Here is a 15,585-nt window from a genome sequence, read left to right as displayed (position 1 = left end):
ATTTTTATTGTCCTTTACACTCTTTGAGACTACATTTTTTTGTTTACAAAAAAAAAAGAAAGAAGAAAAACAAAAACTGGCAGGGTCGATTTTTCAGATTTCAACTGATTCAGATGAACCACAAGAGCCAGCCGGCCTCTCATTTCATCACTCCTTCCCATCTTATATTATTTATTAAAAACAAGCCTGTAGTCCTCTAATATACATGAGAGACTAACACATAATCCCGCATACATATATCACGATTAGAGATGAAATACTTCAGAAGTGCTGGTGAATTCTCAGATTTTAAGGATTTCATCATAAAAAGATGCCCCCACAAACTGCATCTAAAAGATGGATGTATCCACCATGACATCATGTCACGAAGCCTCAAGCTGGTTTTCACCATCTTGGTGTTGAAACAAGTGGGGGAGCTTCTGCCCAGGATTTCAGACAGTACATATACTCTATTAATCCTCATCTGCCTTTATTACAGAGCATAATTTACAACATTTTATGAAATATGACCTAAAACCAGCGTTTGAGTCCAGACTCGCCTCCTGCTGGTCATTAAAAAGACTGCAGACTTCTATTTTCTTACCTTGAAGCCATTTTTTTTTGTTGTCCTCTGCTGTGCAGTGCAACTCGAGCACTTGGAGCATTACCGCTGACGCACCACATTAACACAACATTAGACTTGAATCTAAAGGCAGGCTCATCATGTACAGTATAACACACAGTAAAGTTACACAACCCTCTTTAAACCAAAACCTAATCAACTCATTTTCGCTCATATTTTCTCCTCACAGGTGTTTCAGGACTTTTTTTTCACCTGCGTGCCTTCTCATGTGGGTGGTTAGGCTCCCCGCCTGACTGAAACTTTCCCCACATTTCTCACAAACGTACGGCTTCTCGCCTGTGTGGACTCTCATGTGGACCTTCAAGGAAGTGGTGTAAGCGAAGTCCTTCTGGCATATTTGGCATGAGTACGGCTTCTCGCCCGTGTGAATCCTCGTGTGACTCGTCAACCTGGAAAGGCGAATGAACCTCTTCCCGCAGGTGTTGCAGACGTGAGGCTTCTCGTCCGTGTGTGTCCTCGTGTGCCTTTTAAGCTTTGAGGCGTTGACAAATCTATTCCCGCAGGTGGTGCAGAGGTAAGGCCTCTCACCTGTGTGGGTTCTCATGTGGCAGAGAAAGCTGTTGCTGTGGGCAAAACGTTTGCCGCAGGTTTTGCAAGAATGCCGCTTCTCGCCGGTGTGTATGGCCGTGTGCCTCCTGAACGCCGACGGGTCGTTAAACCTTTTTCCGCAGGTGATGCAGAGGTACGGCTTTTCCCCCGTGTGCGTTCTCATGTGCAGCCGCAGCTTATCGTTTCTTCTGAACGTTTTGCCGCACTTCTCACAGAAGCACGGCCTCTCATCCGTGTGGACTTTCATGTGGAGCTTGAAGGAAGCGCTGTAGTTGAAAACCTTCCCACATGTCATGCAGGAATACGGCTCATCGTCTGCGTGGATTCGTAGGTGATTTTTAAGCGTTGATTCATGTTCAAATGTCTCCGCGCAGGAGCTGCAGGAGTAAAGCGTCCCATCTATATTATTATTCGTAGTACCACAAAGTTCTTTTATTTGTAAACTATTCCTGCAGACTTGTGTGTTTTCATCTGTGTTGTTACAGACTTTCTTTGGTTTCGGCTCCGTTTTTAAGGGCATTCCTGAGTTTTCACATTTGACTCCTTCCTGTTCTCGACTCTCAGGTACAAAACAGGACAGAAGCTCGGCACTGCCCTCACAAACAGGAGTCACCATGAAGGCATCACTTTCCTGCTTTAGCACAAGCTGCTCTCCTTCCTCACTAATGCACAGCTCCTCCTGCTCCTCTTTAATCAGTGAAGGTTTCTGATCCTCTGGATCCAGACTGGCGTTCTTCTCCTGGATAGAGATTTCCTCTTCCTTCTTTGTACAGATGCAGCGTTGGTCTACAGGGACAAAGGGACACGAGGCAAAACGTGAGCAGATCGTTAGTTGGGATGTGACGGTGTGGAGAGACATTTGCCCTCCCCTCCCCGAACAAACACAAAAAAAATGCAGGTATAGAGAAGAACCCAGGTGTCCCAGTTTTCCACTGGGACTTGAACTCAGCTTGCACCAGTGGATCCTTGCGCATCCACTGGTGCACCTGTACTTAAGGTTTTGCAAGTGAGCGAGGGGGATGTTACATGTAGTTTTACACTCTCTGTAGGAAGGTTTGGAAAGACAAAATGATCCGATTTGTCACGATGAACTTAAAAGGTTAGTGCATCAGTTACTGTTATTTATATAATATTGTTATTCATTGTAAAATAGTTTTAGGCGTTGTCAAAATGCTTCATGTGTGTGGATTAGAGTGTGCATTTGCAAATCTTACTGTGTGCTTGTGGATCACACTATACCCATCTACAAACCCTTGTGAGGCAGTGGAAGAGATCCTAGTTCCTTCCAACAAACATGCCAACACGGGAGGTAGTGAGGAGAGGATAAAAGAAAAGAAACAACGGGCAATATAATAAGATATAAAATAATTTTATATTTAGGGCCACCATAAATAAATGGTGCAGTGTGAGGGGTATAGACACAGTGAGGGTGTTCAAAGAGTCCTCCTCCTCCTGTGCATCCTTGCTTGCTGCTCCTCCAGCAGTCTCTTTTCTCCTCTGTCCTCCTGATACATTTCAGGATTTGAGGCATCCTTCAACATTACTTCTTGCCATTAACTTCCGGGTCACAGCCAGCGGGACGGAGGAGATGAGGAAGCACATATTAGAGAAAAGCCTCAGGTGAAGTAAAGATAATGCGTTACTCAAGGCTAACAACAAGGGAGCTGTCAAATAGTTCGTTTTGCTTAGCTTGCTTGGCTAATAATGAGAGCTGTTTGCATTCTCTAAATATTAAGGAAAGGCGCTTCACTGCTTCTTTTATTGCCTCCTTTAGCAGAGGAGACACTGGACACCACTGAAAGAATAACACCCGCTTCTTCTCGAGGTTTCGCCTTCACATAAATTTATATAACCTCTAAATCCACATAATGAGCTGTATTAAAATAATCAAAGTGTATGGAAGCTATAGTTTTATAGGTTTGCATTAGCAATATCTGCTGCTGCACTGCAGCATTTAGAGTTATGCTGGCAATACAATATAGAAGCTGTATTGCCAGCATATATGGAACGCCAGGACTGCCATAATGAATTAATTAAATACACCATTAAATAATTAATTAAATGTGGCAATAATTAATTAAAATTGGAATTAATTAATTAAATAAATAGTTATGACACATGTAATTAATTAATTATTGACACATGTAATTAATTAATTATTGACACATGTAATTAATTAATTATTGACACATTTAATTAATTATTTATGTATTTCACATTTTAATTAATTATTGACACATTTAATAAATTATTTAATGATATATTTATTTATTTCATTTTGGCAGTCCTGACGCCTGGCTCTCATCATGAAATAATTTTATCTGTCAGCCTCACCCATCAAACTCAGGAGGCGGGGTTAACGCTGCCCATGCAGCTTCTCTAACATTTGATTGGTTGCCGTGCAAAGTAAGTCAAAACAGGTCGATCCTAGATAATCGATTGCTTGTGTAGACTTGGGGCAGCCAGTTATCCCAGAATGCAGATCAAATCACAGGCAGCAATGGTGGTGGTGTAGTTTTAAAATACCCCGTTTTTCTGTCACCAGCTACACTTTTAACAGTGTTTTAGCCGCGAATGTCGCGACGTATGTCTGGTCAGGTTGTCAACATAGAACATGTTTGCAAAAGTGCTCAGATGTTTTCAGAGATTTCACTAGCTCTGCTAACAGTTAGCATGCAGAGTGCACCGAGGGGGTACGTTAACCGGTTTGTTTACATATTCCACTCTCCGTGTTCCACATGTTGCATTCGCAGATTCTCATTTTCACCGAACGATCGTCTCTTTCCGCCTGGTCTTGTGTCTCTGTGCTTCTGTAACATAAAGAACGAGCTGACATTTTTCTCACGAAACCAGCGATTAGCTCAACAGACCCTCAGTTTACCTGCATGCATCCTCCTCCTCATCTGTCAGCTGTTTAACACCTGCTGCTAATTCAAGAAACACGCCTACGTTACCTGGTGATAGTCACAGTTTAACTGGGCAGCCGGTGCTCGATATAACGCAATGTCAGCGCATTTTTCTGCACAAGATAAGTAAATATAGTGTTTTTCCCGAGCGCAGAGCTGCTGGAGCTTGTTTCCTTACAGAGCACTTTATAGGCGAACAGCTTTATCAGCGGCTGATGTCCAATCACCGGCACACAGCTTTCAAACCTCAGCTGAGTTTTAGCTCTCAGTGGTTAAACGCTGGACTTCATTCACTCAGGTTCTGTCTGTCGGGTCACGTTTACTTCGCTGTTTTATTTACAACTGAGCAAATCGGTTTGGCTGAGGTTAAAGTTACGTTTCATAACTGCATAGTTTCACAGACGTTTAATGGTTCACTGGCACATGTGTTAGACTGAACTATCATCTAAATATCATCTGTTTTTTAATAGTTATTCAACTGTATTCTAAGCACCAGCTGTCTGTTAGAATGTGATTTTTTTCTCTCTCTGTTGGCAGAGGTATAAAAATGCGCAGGAAAATCTGACGTGCATGGCGAACTTCACCGACGATATTTAGGGAGGAATAAACACACATCAAACATAAATGAACCATTTGTCTGTCTCCATAATTGAGAGAATTTTCTCTTCTTATGTCAACACTCTCTCTCTTTTTTTTTTCTTTTTTTTGCTTTTTCGGTCATGTTATGTTTACCTGTCAAAGGCTTGTTACAAACTATGAAACACATTGTGCAGACTTCTGGATGTTAGAAGAAAACTAATACTGCTCATGAATGAGACTAAAGGCAGGAAGGTGTCCTTTAAGACTAAACATGTTAATAGGACCTCCCTATTTATATCATAGTTTATGATATAGCACGTGTATTTCAGTAATAGCTGAGGCCACTATACGTGCTGGCCTCATATCAAATGTGAAGGCAGACTGAGTCTATGTTTGACGTTTGTTTATATCTAATCTTCCTTTTCAAACATTTAAACAGCAGCGAGTCTGCAGCTGAGGGAATACAAATTCAAATTGTCGGAACAGGTTTGCTCGTTTCTTGGATTCATTTGGTGATTTATTAAATGTATAACTTTTATTCTAATCTGCTGCTGAGTCTCTTACACTTTTCTTTATGCTGTATATTTTCACGTCTCTGGAATAGTTGGCAGTTAGATAGTCAGCTGGGAAACTTTGTGTTAACTCATGGAGCTGAGGATATCGTGGATATGCTGACCTCGCTGCGTGGTGTACAGAGCGAGGTCAGCATGATTAATATTCACAATAAAAATATTAGCCGAACATCATGAAGTCTGTATGTGTTTCATAGTGTCGAACAACCTTTGTACAGTTAAAGCCAGCAGTTACTACATGACGGAAACACCAACGTTATCTCTTTTATGTGTTTATACACAGGTCACGCTGATTACTGAACAAAAACCCAAAGATCAGATGTTAAACAGATTTATTTGCTCTCTCTCCTCCTTAAACATGTTTTTAATGTTAGTTATAATTCAGAATTGGCGACTGAAACACGTAGGACACATAAGAACATCAGGAAATAAAACACAGATAAATATAACCTCAGTAAAAGAAGTCAGCGGGGGTTACTACAGCTGTGTACCGGGGCCTGCGCTTTGTCGGTGGGATTGCTTGCGAGGCGAGCGGGTCTATCCCACGCTTTGCCGTGAGACTGGGCAGACATCTCCGAAATCATCGAAACACTTTTGCAAAGAGGCTGTATCTTGACAAACCGACCAGACACATGAAGATTAAACCACTACATTCTCGGCTAAAAAAATATTAAAACGGTATTTGGTGACACACAAACAGGGTTTTTCAAAGCTCAGTTCTGTTAGCTTCCACATGCCGGTTGTTGTGTGCTAGAAACAATGGCCACCAGGCCAAAGCAATGGTTTTGACTCGATCAGCGTTAACCCCGCCCCCTGAGTTTGATGGGTGAGGCTGACAGATAAAATTATTTCATGATGAGAGCCAGGCGCCAGGACTGCCAAAATGAAATAAATAAATATATCATGAAATAATTAATTAAATGTGTCAATAATTAATTAAATGTGTCAATAATTAATTAAAATGTGAAATACATAAATAATTAATTAAATGTGTCAATAATTAATTAATTAAATGTGTAAATAATTAATTAAAATGTGAAATATATAAATAATTAATTAAATGTGTCAATAATTAATTAATTACATGTGTCATAACTATTTATTTAATTAATTAATTCCAATTTTAATTAATTATTGCCACATTTAATTAATTATTTAATGGTGTATTTAATTAATTCATTATGGCAGTCCTGGCGTTCCATAAGCATATGCCACCACAGACACCCTGAATTGGCTAAGTGATGGATGAAGGGAATATTTCAGTCACAGAACAACTTTGAAAATGTGGAAAGGAAAGAAAAATATATTTACTGCCTTTTATGAGCCACATGTGCCATGTTCTTTAACATTCACGTGTTTATATGTTTTTGTCATATTGTGTTTCTGTTTGAAAATGTGCTCATTTTGTCCATGTTGCGGACATTGTAGTTTCAACACTGAAGAACACTGTTGACGAGTCTAGTGTAAGTGCGATCTGATCCTCTGAGCGCTGCACTTCTCCTTTCTTAAGACTTTTTCTATTCTTCCTAACACATTTCCATTAAGCAAGTGACTGTCCAGGAATTAGCCAAAAAAATTGTAGACTTCTCAACCACACATGGTGTTCTTCCTGGTTAAAAAAACAGGGTTAGGGTCCACGCCCCTTCATGCGTAAGTAGATAACATAACATGCATCAGTTACAGTTAGTGACAGCTGTCACTGTGCAAGCACGTATGCTATTACAAGCAAAACACTTCTTAGTAATACACTAAGCATAACTATGATATGACCGTTGTAGAGAATGCAATGCGAGTAAGCCTATATTATTCATAACGGGCTTGACAAGATTAGTTCTCACAGTTTCTGTTTGACGGAAGGCCAAAGCCTCACGCTAGGCAACGTAATCATCGAATAAAGCTAAAAACAGTTAGACAAGTTCCCTTTTTCATCAACATTTTACCATATACAGTGGGGCAAAAAAGTATTTAGTCAAGTTCCCCCACTTAAAATGATGACAGAGCTCAGTAATTTGCACCAGAGGTACACTTCAACTGTGAGAGACAGAATGTGAAAAAAAAAAAAATATCCATGAATCCACATGGTAGGATTTGTAAAGAATTTATTCGTAAATCAGGGTGGAAAATAAGTATTTGGTCAATAACAAAAATACAACTCAATACTTTGTAACATAACCTTTGTTGGCAATAACAGAGGTCAAACGTTTACTATAGGTCTTTACCAGGTTTGCACACACAGTAGCTGGTATTTTGGCCCATTCCTCCATGCAGATCTTCTCGAGAGCAGTGATGTTTTGGGGCTGTCGCCGAGCAACACGGACTTTCAACTCCCGCCACAGATTTTCTATGGGGTTGAGGTCTGGAGACTGGCTAGGCCACTCCAGGACTTTCAAATGCTTCTTACGGAGCCACTCCTTTGTTGCCCGGGCGGTGTGTTTTGGATCATTGTCATGTTGGAAGACCCAGCCTCGTTTCATCTTCAAAGTTCTCACTGATGGAAGGAGGTTTTGGCTCAAAATCTCACGATACATGGCCCCATTCATTCTGTCCTTAACACGGATCAGTCGTCCTGTCCCCTTGGCAGAAAAACAGCCCCATAGCATGATGTTTCCACCCCCATGCTTCACAGTAGGTATGGTGTTCTTGGGATGCAACTCAGTATTCTTCTTCCTCCAAACACGACGAGTTGAGTTTATACCAAAAAGTTCTACTTTGGTTTCATCTGACCACATGACATTCTCCCAATCCTCTGCTGTATCATCCATGTGCTCTCTGGCAAACTTCAGACGGGCCTGGACATGCACTGGCTTCAGCAGCGGAACACGTCTGGCACTGCGGGATTTGATTCCCTGCCGTTGTAGTGTGTTACTGATGGTGACCTTTGTTACTTTGGTCCCAGCTCTCTGCAGGTCATTCACCAGGTCCCGCCGTGTGGTTCTGGGATCTTTGCTCACCGTTCTCATGATCATTTTGACCCCACGGGATGAGATCTTGCGTGGAGCCCCAGATCGAGGGAGATTATCAGTGGTCTTGTATGTCTGCCATTTTCTGATGATTGCTCCCACAGTTGATTTTTTCACACCAAGCTGCTTGCCTATTGTAGATTCACTCTTCCCAGTCTGGTGCAGGTCTACAATACTTTTCCTGGTGTCCTTCGAAAGCTCTTTGGTCTTGGCCATGGCGGAGTTTGGAGTCTGACTGTTTGAGGCTGTGGACAGGTGTCTTTTATACAGATGATGAGTTCAAACAGGTGCCATTCATACAGGTAACGAGTGGGGGACAGAAAAGCTTCTTACAGAAGACGTTACAGGTCTGTGAGAGCCAGAGATTTTCCTTGTTTGGGGTGACCAAATACTTATTTTCCACCCTGATTTATGAATAAATTCTTTACAAATCCTACCATGTGGATTCATGGATTTTTTTTTCACATTCTGTCTGTCACAGTTGAAGTGTACCTCTGGTGCAAATTACTGACCTCTGTCATCATTTTAAGTGGGGGAACTTGCACAATCGGTGGCTGACTAAATACTTTTTTGCCCCACTGTATGGTAGTTTGTTTCCACCCTCACATCTTCCAGGTGTTTCCTGTTGACTTACAATTTTCTTAACTCCTCTTTCGTCACTTGTTGCAGGGCAGGGCACAAATGCAATTTCAAGCTAAACGGAAGTCTGGAAGCATAAGGGCCATTCAATTTTGCCCATCTCCAATTTTTAAAATCTGATGGTCCACAATTTCCCCCTCACACACTGAAATCTGAGAAAATGTTTGAACATGTATATGTATAATAATAATATGTAAATAATTTCCCCCAGGGATCAATAAAGTATTTTGATTCTGATGTCAACAACTTTTCAAAATAAAAGCCTGAAGTTCTCTCTCACCATAAAACTGTCCCAATTTTAAACCATAAAAATTTCAGGTAAATGAGAGGGGGTTGAACAGAACATTATACTATAATATATTAATATTATGCTTTAAAGTTGCACTAATTCTAATGGGTCAGATGTTGAACTGTCTGACAATAGGATAACATAAAGTGCCATTAAGGACAGACTCTATAGCAATGTGTCTAATATTTAATTTATTATTTTCTAACAGAGCCTAAGAGTGGGTTAATGTTTTGGCTGTGTGTCTCCAAAAGTTGATTCTGTTCATCTGGACGTAGCTACGTCCAGATGAACAGAATCAACTTTTGGAGATTTACTTACCTGGATGATTGAGAATGCACCAAGACGTTTTGGCTGTGTGGTTTTATTTCATAAAAGTTATATTTCTCTTTAAAAAATATTTTATTGACTCCTAGTAGAATAATGAGCCCCTGTAAAAGCTCACTTTTTCCTAACTCCAGCACTCACACCAAACTCCATTCAAAAACCACGTGTTTTTAATGTTCTGCAGTCAGCCCTCTCTGTGTCCACATGCCGACATAAACGAAACGTTTCTTGTCTTAAACCAGGTGACATGTTGCTGAAACACACCTGCTGCCGTGCTGTATGTTACACACCTATTCTGTGCAGCTTTATTTCGGGGTTCCGGATGGTTTCCAGCAGTCTGCGCTGATGCTCCACTTCTGTCTCGCACTGCTCCATTTTACTTTCAAACTCTGTGAAGATTCCCTCAAATGCTCCATCCAGCCTCACACCAATGACGCTCCTCCACCCACCAACTGAAGACATTGCTGCTGCAACAATTTGCCACACTCATCGGCTACACAGCCATCCGCAACAAGGTTAATAACAGGCTAACGCTACTGTCACTACCCGATCCGTACCGGAAACCCTATCAGTACCCCGCATGCGCAAATTTTACGTCACTTCCTCTCTTTGCCAACATTGCGACATATTTGAATGATACGGTTAGCGCCCAGTTAGCTCCTAGCATTTCTCAGCAGCTCTGCCTCCTTTTCGACTACCGGGACATTTAAACAATGGATAATCCGTATACAAAGAAATTCATGCTTTTCTCCTCAACAGAGAGCGTTCCCCGATTGAACAACAGCGCCGTAAAATAAGAAGAATGGCGCCTAATTACAGAGTTAATAATACAGACTTTGTAATATCTCACGTGTAGATTAATCAGCCAGATGAAGTGTTTACTGACAATTGACAGTGATAGTGGAAATCATCATCACTATTCCAATCAATCCTCTCCACACAGAAGCATAAACACACTCGACTATCACTAAAGCAATTTAACACACGTTTGTAATGGGGCTGATTCAGTTTACAGTAGGGTTCATTCGCTCGGTCAGGGTTAGGGTTAGGGATTTTCTATCAGATCTAGTTGAATAATCATATGATTCAGATCCAGAGCTTGTTTTTTATCCATAAATGTAACAGATGAGAGGAAGAGGCAGAGTTCTTTGTGAAAAGTAAAAAAGGACGGCTTTGTTTTCAGAAAACGACATTTGTGAATGAAGAATTTGCCCATAATAATTATTACATTTAGAACATTTTCAAGCTTATTTTCTTTTCTTAGAGAACCAAAGTTAATATCATTTTTAGAAAATTCAAGTAAGTTTGGAATCTTTGGAAAGAGCCAGTAGTGCACATCGTTCAACAGGGCTTTACAGAATATACAATTATAAAATAAATGTTCTGTTGATTCAATATCCCCATCACAAAAAGAGCAAGAATTATTATCAATAACAAAGCTATTATCAATCCCTTAGCTTTGGGAGGAATGGGAAGTTTAAGGTAATTTTTTCTGATCTCTTTCTTTTGATCACAAGAGAACAGATGTGAAATGGGATTTGGATTGGATCTATAAGGGAAAAAACATTAATAAATAATTCCCTAATTTGGGAGTTTTTTAGACTGTTAGCTGTAATGTTATGCCCATTTACCAAGAGTTCAGGGAGGTCAGGGGATCTATAGTCAGGGTCTTGAAAAAGATTATATGCTGTACATAGAATGTTTTGAGGGATAGCCTTAGTAATTTTTTGAAATTCTTTGTTATTTATTTGCAGATTATAATTCGTGGTGAAATCTTCTAATAAAAATTTACCTCTATCATTTAACAAATGCATCACTGACCAGATGCCCTTATCGTACCATTTCTTTGATAAAGATTGATTTGTTTCCAACGTTTATGTAACGACAGTTCCATAGGGGAGTGTTGTGTGGGCTATACTTATGTTTGTATATTAATTTCCAGTATAATAAAACTTGCTGGTGAAAGGAAGAAAGCTTTATGGGGAGTTTTGTTTTATGTCAAAATCACATCTAAGTAAAAGATTAATTCCGCCTAGATCTGAGAATATTTTGCTTGGAATGTGAAACCAAAGGCTATTTTGACTTCTTAGCCAATTTATTTTTAGGGTGCCATTTAAGCTGTCAAATTCAATAGCTTGCAAACGTCCATCTTCAAAATGTTTGACTAAATTACCTTGCCTAATATAGTGGGTTTTGCGTTTCCATATAAAATCAAAGTTTAGCTGGTTATTAGATTTGATTGCTGGTTTAGGCACTCCTACCGCATATGCAGGATATACTAGCCTTTCCATTTTGGTGAGAAAAATTCTACCCAAAATCAATAAGTCTCTGAGCCCAGTTATTTAAATAAGTTCTACAAATTTGGATTTTCTCCCAAATATTAAGGTAATCTAAATCAGTCTTATTCTTGGTTATATACACACCCAAATATTTGACAGTGGATTTAACAGGAATATTAAAAGTGTTAGAAATAGTACAATCATTTAAGGGTAAGATCTCACATTCGTTTAAATTTAGATTTAACCCTGAAGCTTTTGAGAAAGTTTCAATAATCTGCAGAATTTTGGGGATTTCATTCAGGTTTTTTAGGAAAATAGTTGTATCATCGGCTAACTGGCTGAAGGGACACAGCTAGTGACACGCCCAGCGGTTTCAATTTATTTCCGCCGGATGTCGGTGGATGTCCGGAAGTATGTAGGTGGAGTTTAATTTTTTCTGTTATTATTTCCATTTATTTAGCATAAAAAATACAGGCAATTGAATGCAATTAATAACATAACAGTTAAAAAAATAGAATTTCAAACACATTAAATTAATTTAATAAGAAGGTTTAAGGCTTTGTAAATAAAGTTCAATTTGATTTTTGGTATAAGCGCTGGTGTATGAGTGAGATACTATAGGTACAAAAACGTTAATGTGTATAGTATAAAGTGCATTATAAGAGTTTCAAACTTTCTCCAGGTAGTAAATAATATTCATTTTCTGTATTTCAATCTTCTTCTTCTTTTGTCACTTATCCAGGTCAAGATTATGGAGGCAGCTGTCTAACTAGAGCAGACTTCCTGGTCAGCTCCTCTGATGGGGATACCAAGGATTTACCAAGCCAGCTGAGAGGCATAAACAGTCCAGTGTGTGACTGGGTCAGTTGGGCCTACCCAAAACACCTTACTTAGCAGACATCCATAAGGTCCTAGTCAGTACCCAAGCCACCTCAGCTGGCTCTTTTCAGTGAGTCACCTTTCTCCTCTGAGCCTCTCCTGAATGACATGATCTCGAATGATCCCAGGGGCTGTTTTCCCTGGTCTCCAGAGGCAAATTAGTCCCAGGTGTGTGGTCAGGCTAGAAGTGATTCAAAGCAAGGAATGAAGTCACCTCACTTGGTGCAGGATTATCTGGTCCTTAGCCATGGAGCTTGGTTTGGCCTGGCCCCTCCTATGATACCACATAAGCTGGCTATAGAGACACTGAAGGTTACACATGTGACGCTTTCTATAGAAATCCAAAACAGCCAAAAAATATCTTAGAAGCAAGTCTTGAAAATCTTATGGGAAATTATTTAGAAGCTTTATCTAATTTGAATTTGATTTTTAATAAAATCATCAGCCAAGTTTGATGGAAATGACTGCTGTCAGTTTGAATTTTGTATTTTTATCGTGTCCTCTTCTCTGTTTTCATTACACATAACTTTGTTTCACCATCACTAAAACTTTTATAAGGCAGGTATGATAGTAGTGTGTGAATCAGTGCTGCTACCATTAAATTTCTCCTGCTGATATACAAACATAAAATTGTCAGGAAACCTCTGTACCTCCTGCAGGATCTGTTCGCCATCACAGCCGGACATAAAACCCAGTGTAAAGCCTCCATCCAGCCCTGCCATGTTTTCTCTCTTTGAATTGCTCCCCATTGGAGGCGTTTTATGCCTCCGGCGAAGAAAGAATATTTACAACAAGCTGGAATTTTAAACATGAAGCTGGGTTTGTTTTCTCTGTTTTTTCTCACTTTCCAGAGAAGGTCGTAGTGGCTGCTTTATGGCCAACATATTAGAGCTGGGTGACAGCCGGCCTGCAGTATCACCACTCAAGGACTAGATGTGATTCTTGGCCATTGCAGTTCTCTGACTCTGAGAGAGAACGAGGCTTTGTTATGAGTACCCAGCTCCCTAATCTCTTCTCCCAGCGCCCTTCTGTCCTTGGTGAAGCCTGACCTGAACACTGCGTGCCGGTGTGAATGCAGAACGTTTTGTCTGGCTTTTGCCCAAGGCTGCCGCAGGTTTTGGTGAGTAACGAGTCACGCTCTCTACAGCGTTTCCTGTGGAAATAAATAGCCGCACGTATGATATTAGAGTATATGTGGATAGTGCTTTCATCTGTGACCTGTCCTTTGAGCTACGCAGGATAAACACAGCGAAGCCATAAATCAAAAGGAAGGTGTTCCAAGGCACTCGTCGAGCAGAAAATAAAGAGCAAAACAGAGGGGTGTTGCTTTTGCTGCTTCTTTATTTATTTATTTTCAAATAGAAAATATGAAAATGAACTCTCTGGCCCCTGGGCCTAAATCAGCATGACACAACAACAGTGTAGAAAGAAGAAAAAATGGAAATTAAAATGAAAACGCACAGCAAGCTTTCTCGTAAGTTTATACTATTGGTTCTTACAACACAAGAACAAGCTGTAGAGGAATCCAGTGGCTTTCATGTCGGCCACATACAAACACAAAGTCGGGATGCTGTGTGACATGTAAATAAAACACACAATGCAGTGATGTGCAAATCTCATATGTTTAATTCACAATAGAAAACAGAAAACACATCAAAAGTTTCAACTGAGTAAAAGAAATATTATTTTAAGAATATTTTAAGAAAAATATCAGCTCGATCTGAATTCCATTTAAGGTCTCAGAAAATTTGGAACCCGGGCAACAGAAGGCTGGAAAAGTAGTTTAACGTGGCAAATGGTCAGTAATGTGACTGGGAGGATTTTAGAGAGACAGAGTTTCTCAGATGATGGACAGAGGTTGAATATCTCATCATCTGCCCCACAAAATATGATCAAAAGACTGAAAATCTGGAGAAATCTCTGTGCGCAAGGGACAAAGCCATCAGTCAGTTCTGGATGCCTGTGATCTTTGGGCCCTCAGGCAGCACCACATTAAAAACAGACCTGGCTCTGTGATGGAAAGCACTGCATGGGCTCAGGAACACCTCCAGAAATCCCTGTTTGTGAGCACAAAAGCTCTATCATACAAAGAGGAAGCCATATATGAACATGATCCAGTCATGCTGCTGTCTTCTTTGGGCTAAAGCTCATTTAAAATGGACTGAAAGTGGAAAGCTCTTCTGAGGTCAGAGAATTTTCAGTTTGAAACATTTGTGCTCTATTCCCAAAGAGAAGGACCACCCGGCTTGTTTTTTAAGTCCTGCCTCTCTGATGGTATTGGGGCTGCAGTGCCCATGGAATTGGTAGCTTGCACATCTGGAAAGACTCCACTAAAGCTTTACAAAGATTTTAAAACTTATGAATATCAATTTTTATCAACACAATTTTTTTAACATGAGAGAATATGAAAAAAATTAAAAAAAATTTCCCTAAAAATATGTTTTATAGTTCTTGTATTGTTGAATTGTCTTTGTTTATTACAGCTGAAATAAAAACTCTTAATATGATATTTACAATTTTTTTCATTGTGCCATAATGTCCTAAAATTTCAAACTAACACAGTTGCACTAGAGGAGGTACAAGCCTATTTACTCTTAAACTGGTTTAAACTGGTTGATGACAATGATTTGCGTGCAGTTATGAAAAAATTCTGACAAGTTCAGCTATTTATGGTGAAAAATATTGTCAGTATTAATTTTACGTGAAATAAATAATGCGATATGTAACCAGATATGACACGTCACTTAAGTAACAATGAAAAAGGTTTCTTAAGCCGTTTGTATGTTATTTATATTTTTCTTAATTCTTGAAAATGACAGGACACATTTACAGTGGACAACATTCATTAGTGAGAGCTTATGCTTTTTCAAATGTCAGTTGTCATGCTACTTAAATGAATGTATTTTCTCTTCTAATAAACAATAACAATCACCTTGCTCATAAAACTTAAAAATAAATCCTCCTCCCTCGTGTCCCTGCTACGATGA

The 15,585-nt window shown here is 39.7% G+C and overlaps 1 protein-coding gene across 1 annotated transcript; it reads right to left on the bottom strand.

Annotated features, from left to right (window-relative positions):
- On the bottom strand, positions 1–10,219 carry LOC309692339 (uncharacterized protein). Its single transcript, XM_082510705.1, has 2 exons — positions 9,731–10,219; positions 1–1,957 (listed from the first exon to the last, which is right to left on the bottom strand). Exons 1-2 carry the CDS (start codon positions 9,900–9,902, stop codon positions 786–788), a joined length of 1,344 nt encoding a protein of 447 aa, XP_082366831.1. The 5' UTR covers positions 9,903–10,219; the 3' UTR covers positions 1–785.
- Positions 10,220–15,585: the final 5,366 nt, after the last annotated feature.

Source organism: Aulonocara stuartgranti, assembly GCF_965226115.1.
Source record: "Aulonocara stuartgranti genome assembly, chromosome: 17".
In the NCBI taxonomy this organism is placed as follows: domain Eukaryota; kingdom Metazoa; phylum Chordata; class Actinopteri; order Cichliformes; family Cichlidae; genus Aulonocara; species Aulonocara stuartgranti.
This window is presented reverse-complemented; position numbering and strand designations above follow the sequence as displayed.

Coding starts and splice junctions, on each gene's coding strand:
- LOC309692339 (XM_082510705.1), bottom strand. CDS start 9,902: ATGTCTTCAGTTGGTGGGTGGAGGAGCGTCATTGGTGTGAGGCTGGAT. Junction 1,958..9,730: donor AATAAAGCTGCACAGAATAG/GTGTGTAACATA, acceptor TTGTCCCTGTAG/ACCAACGCTGCATCTGTACA.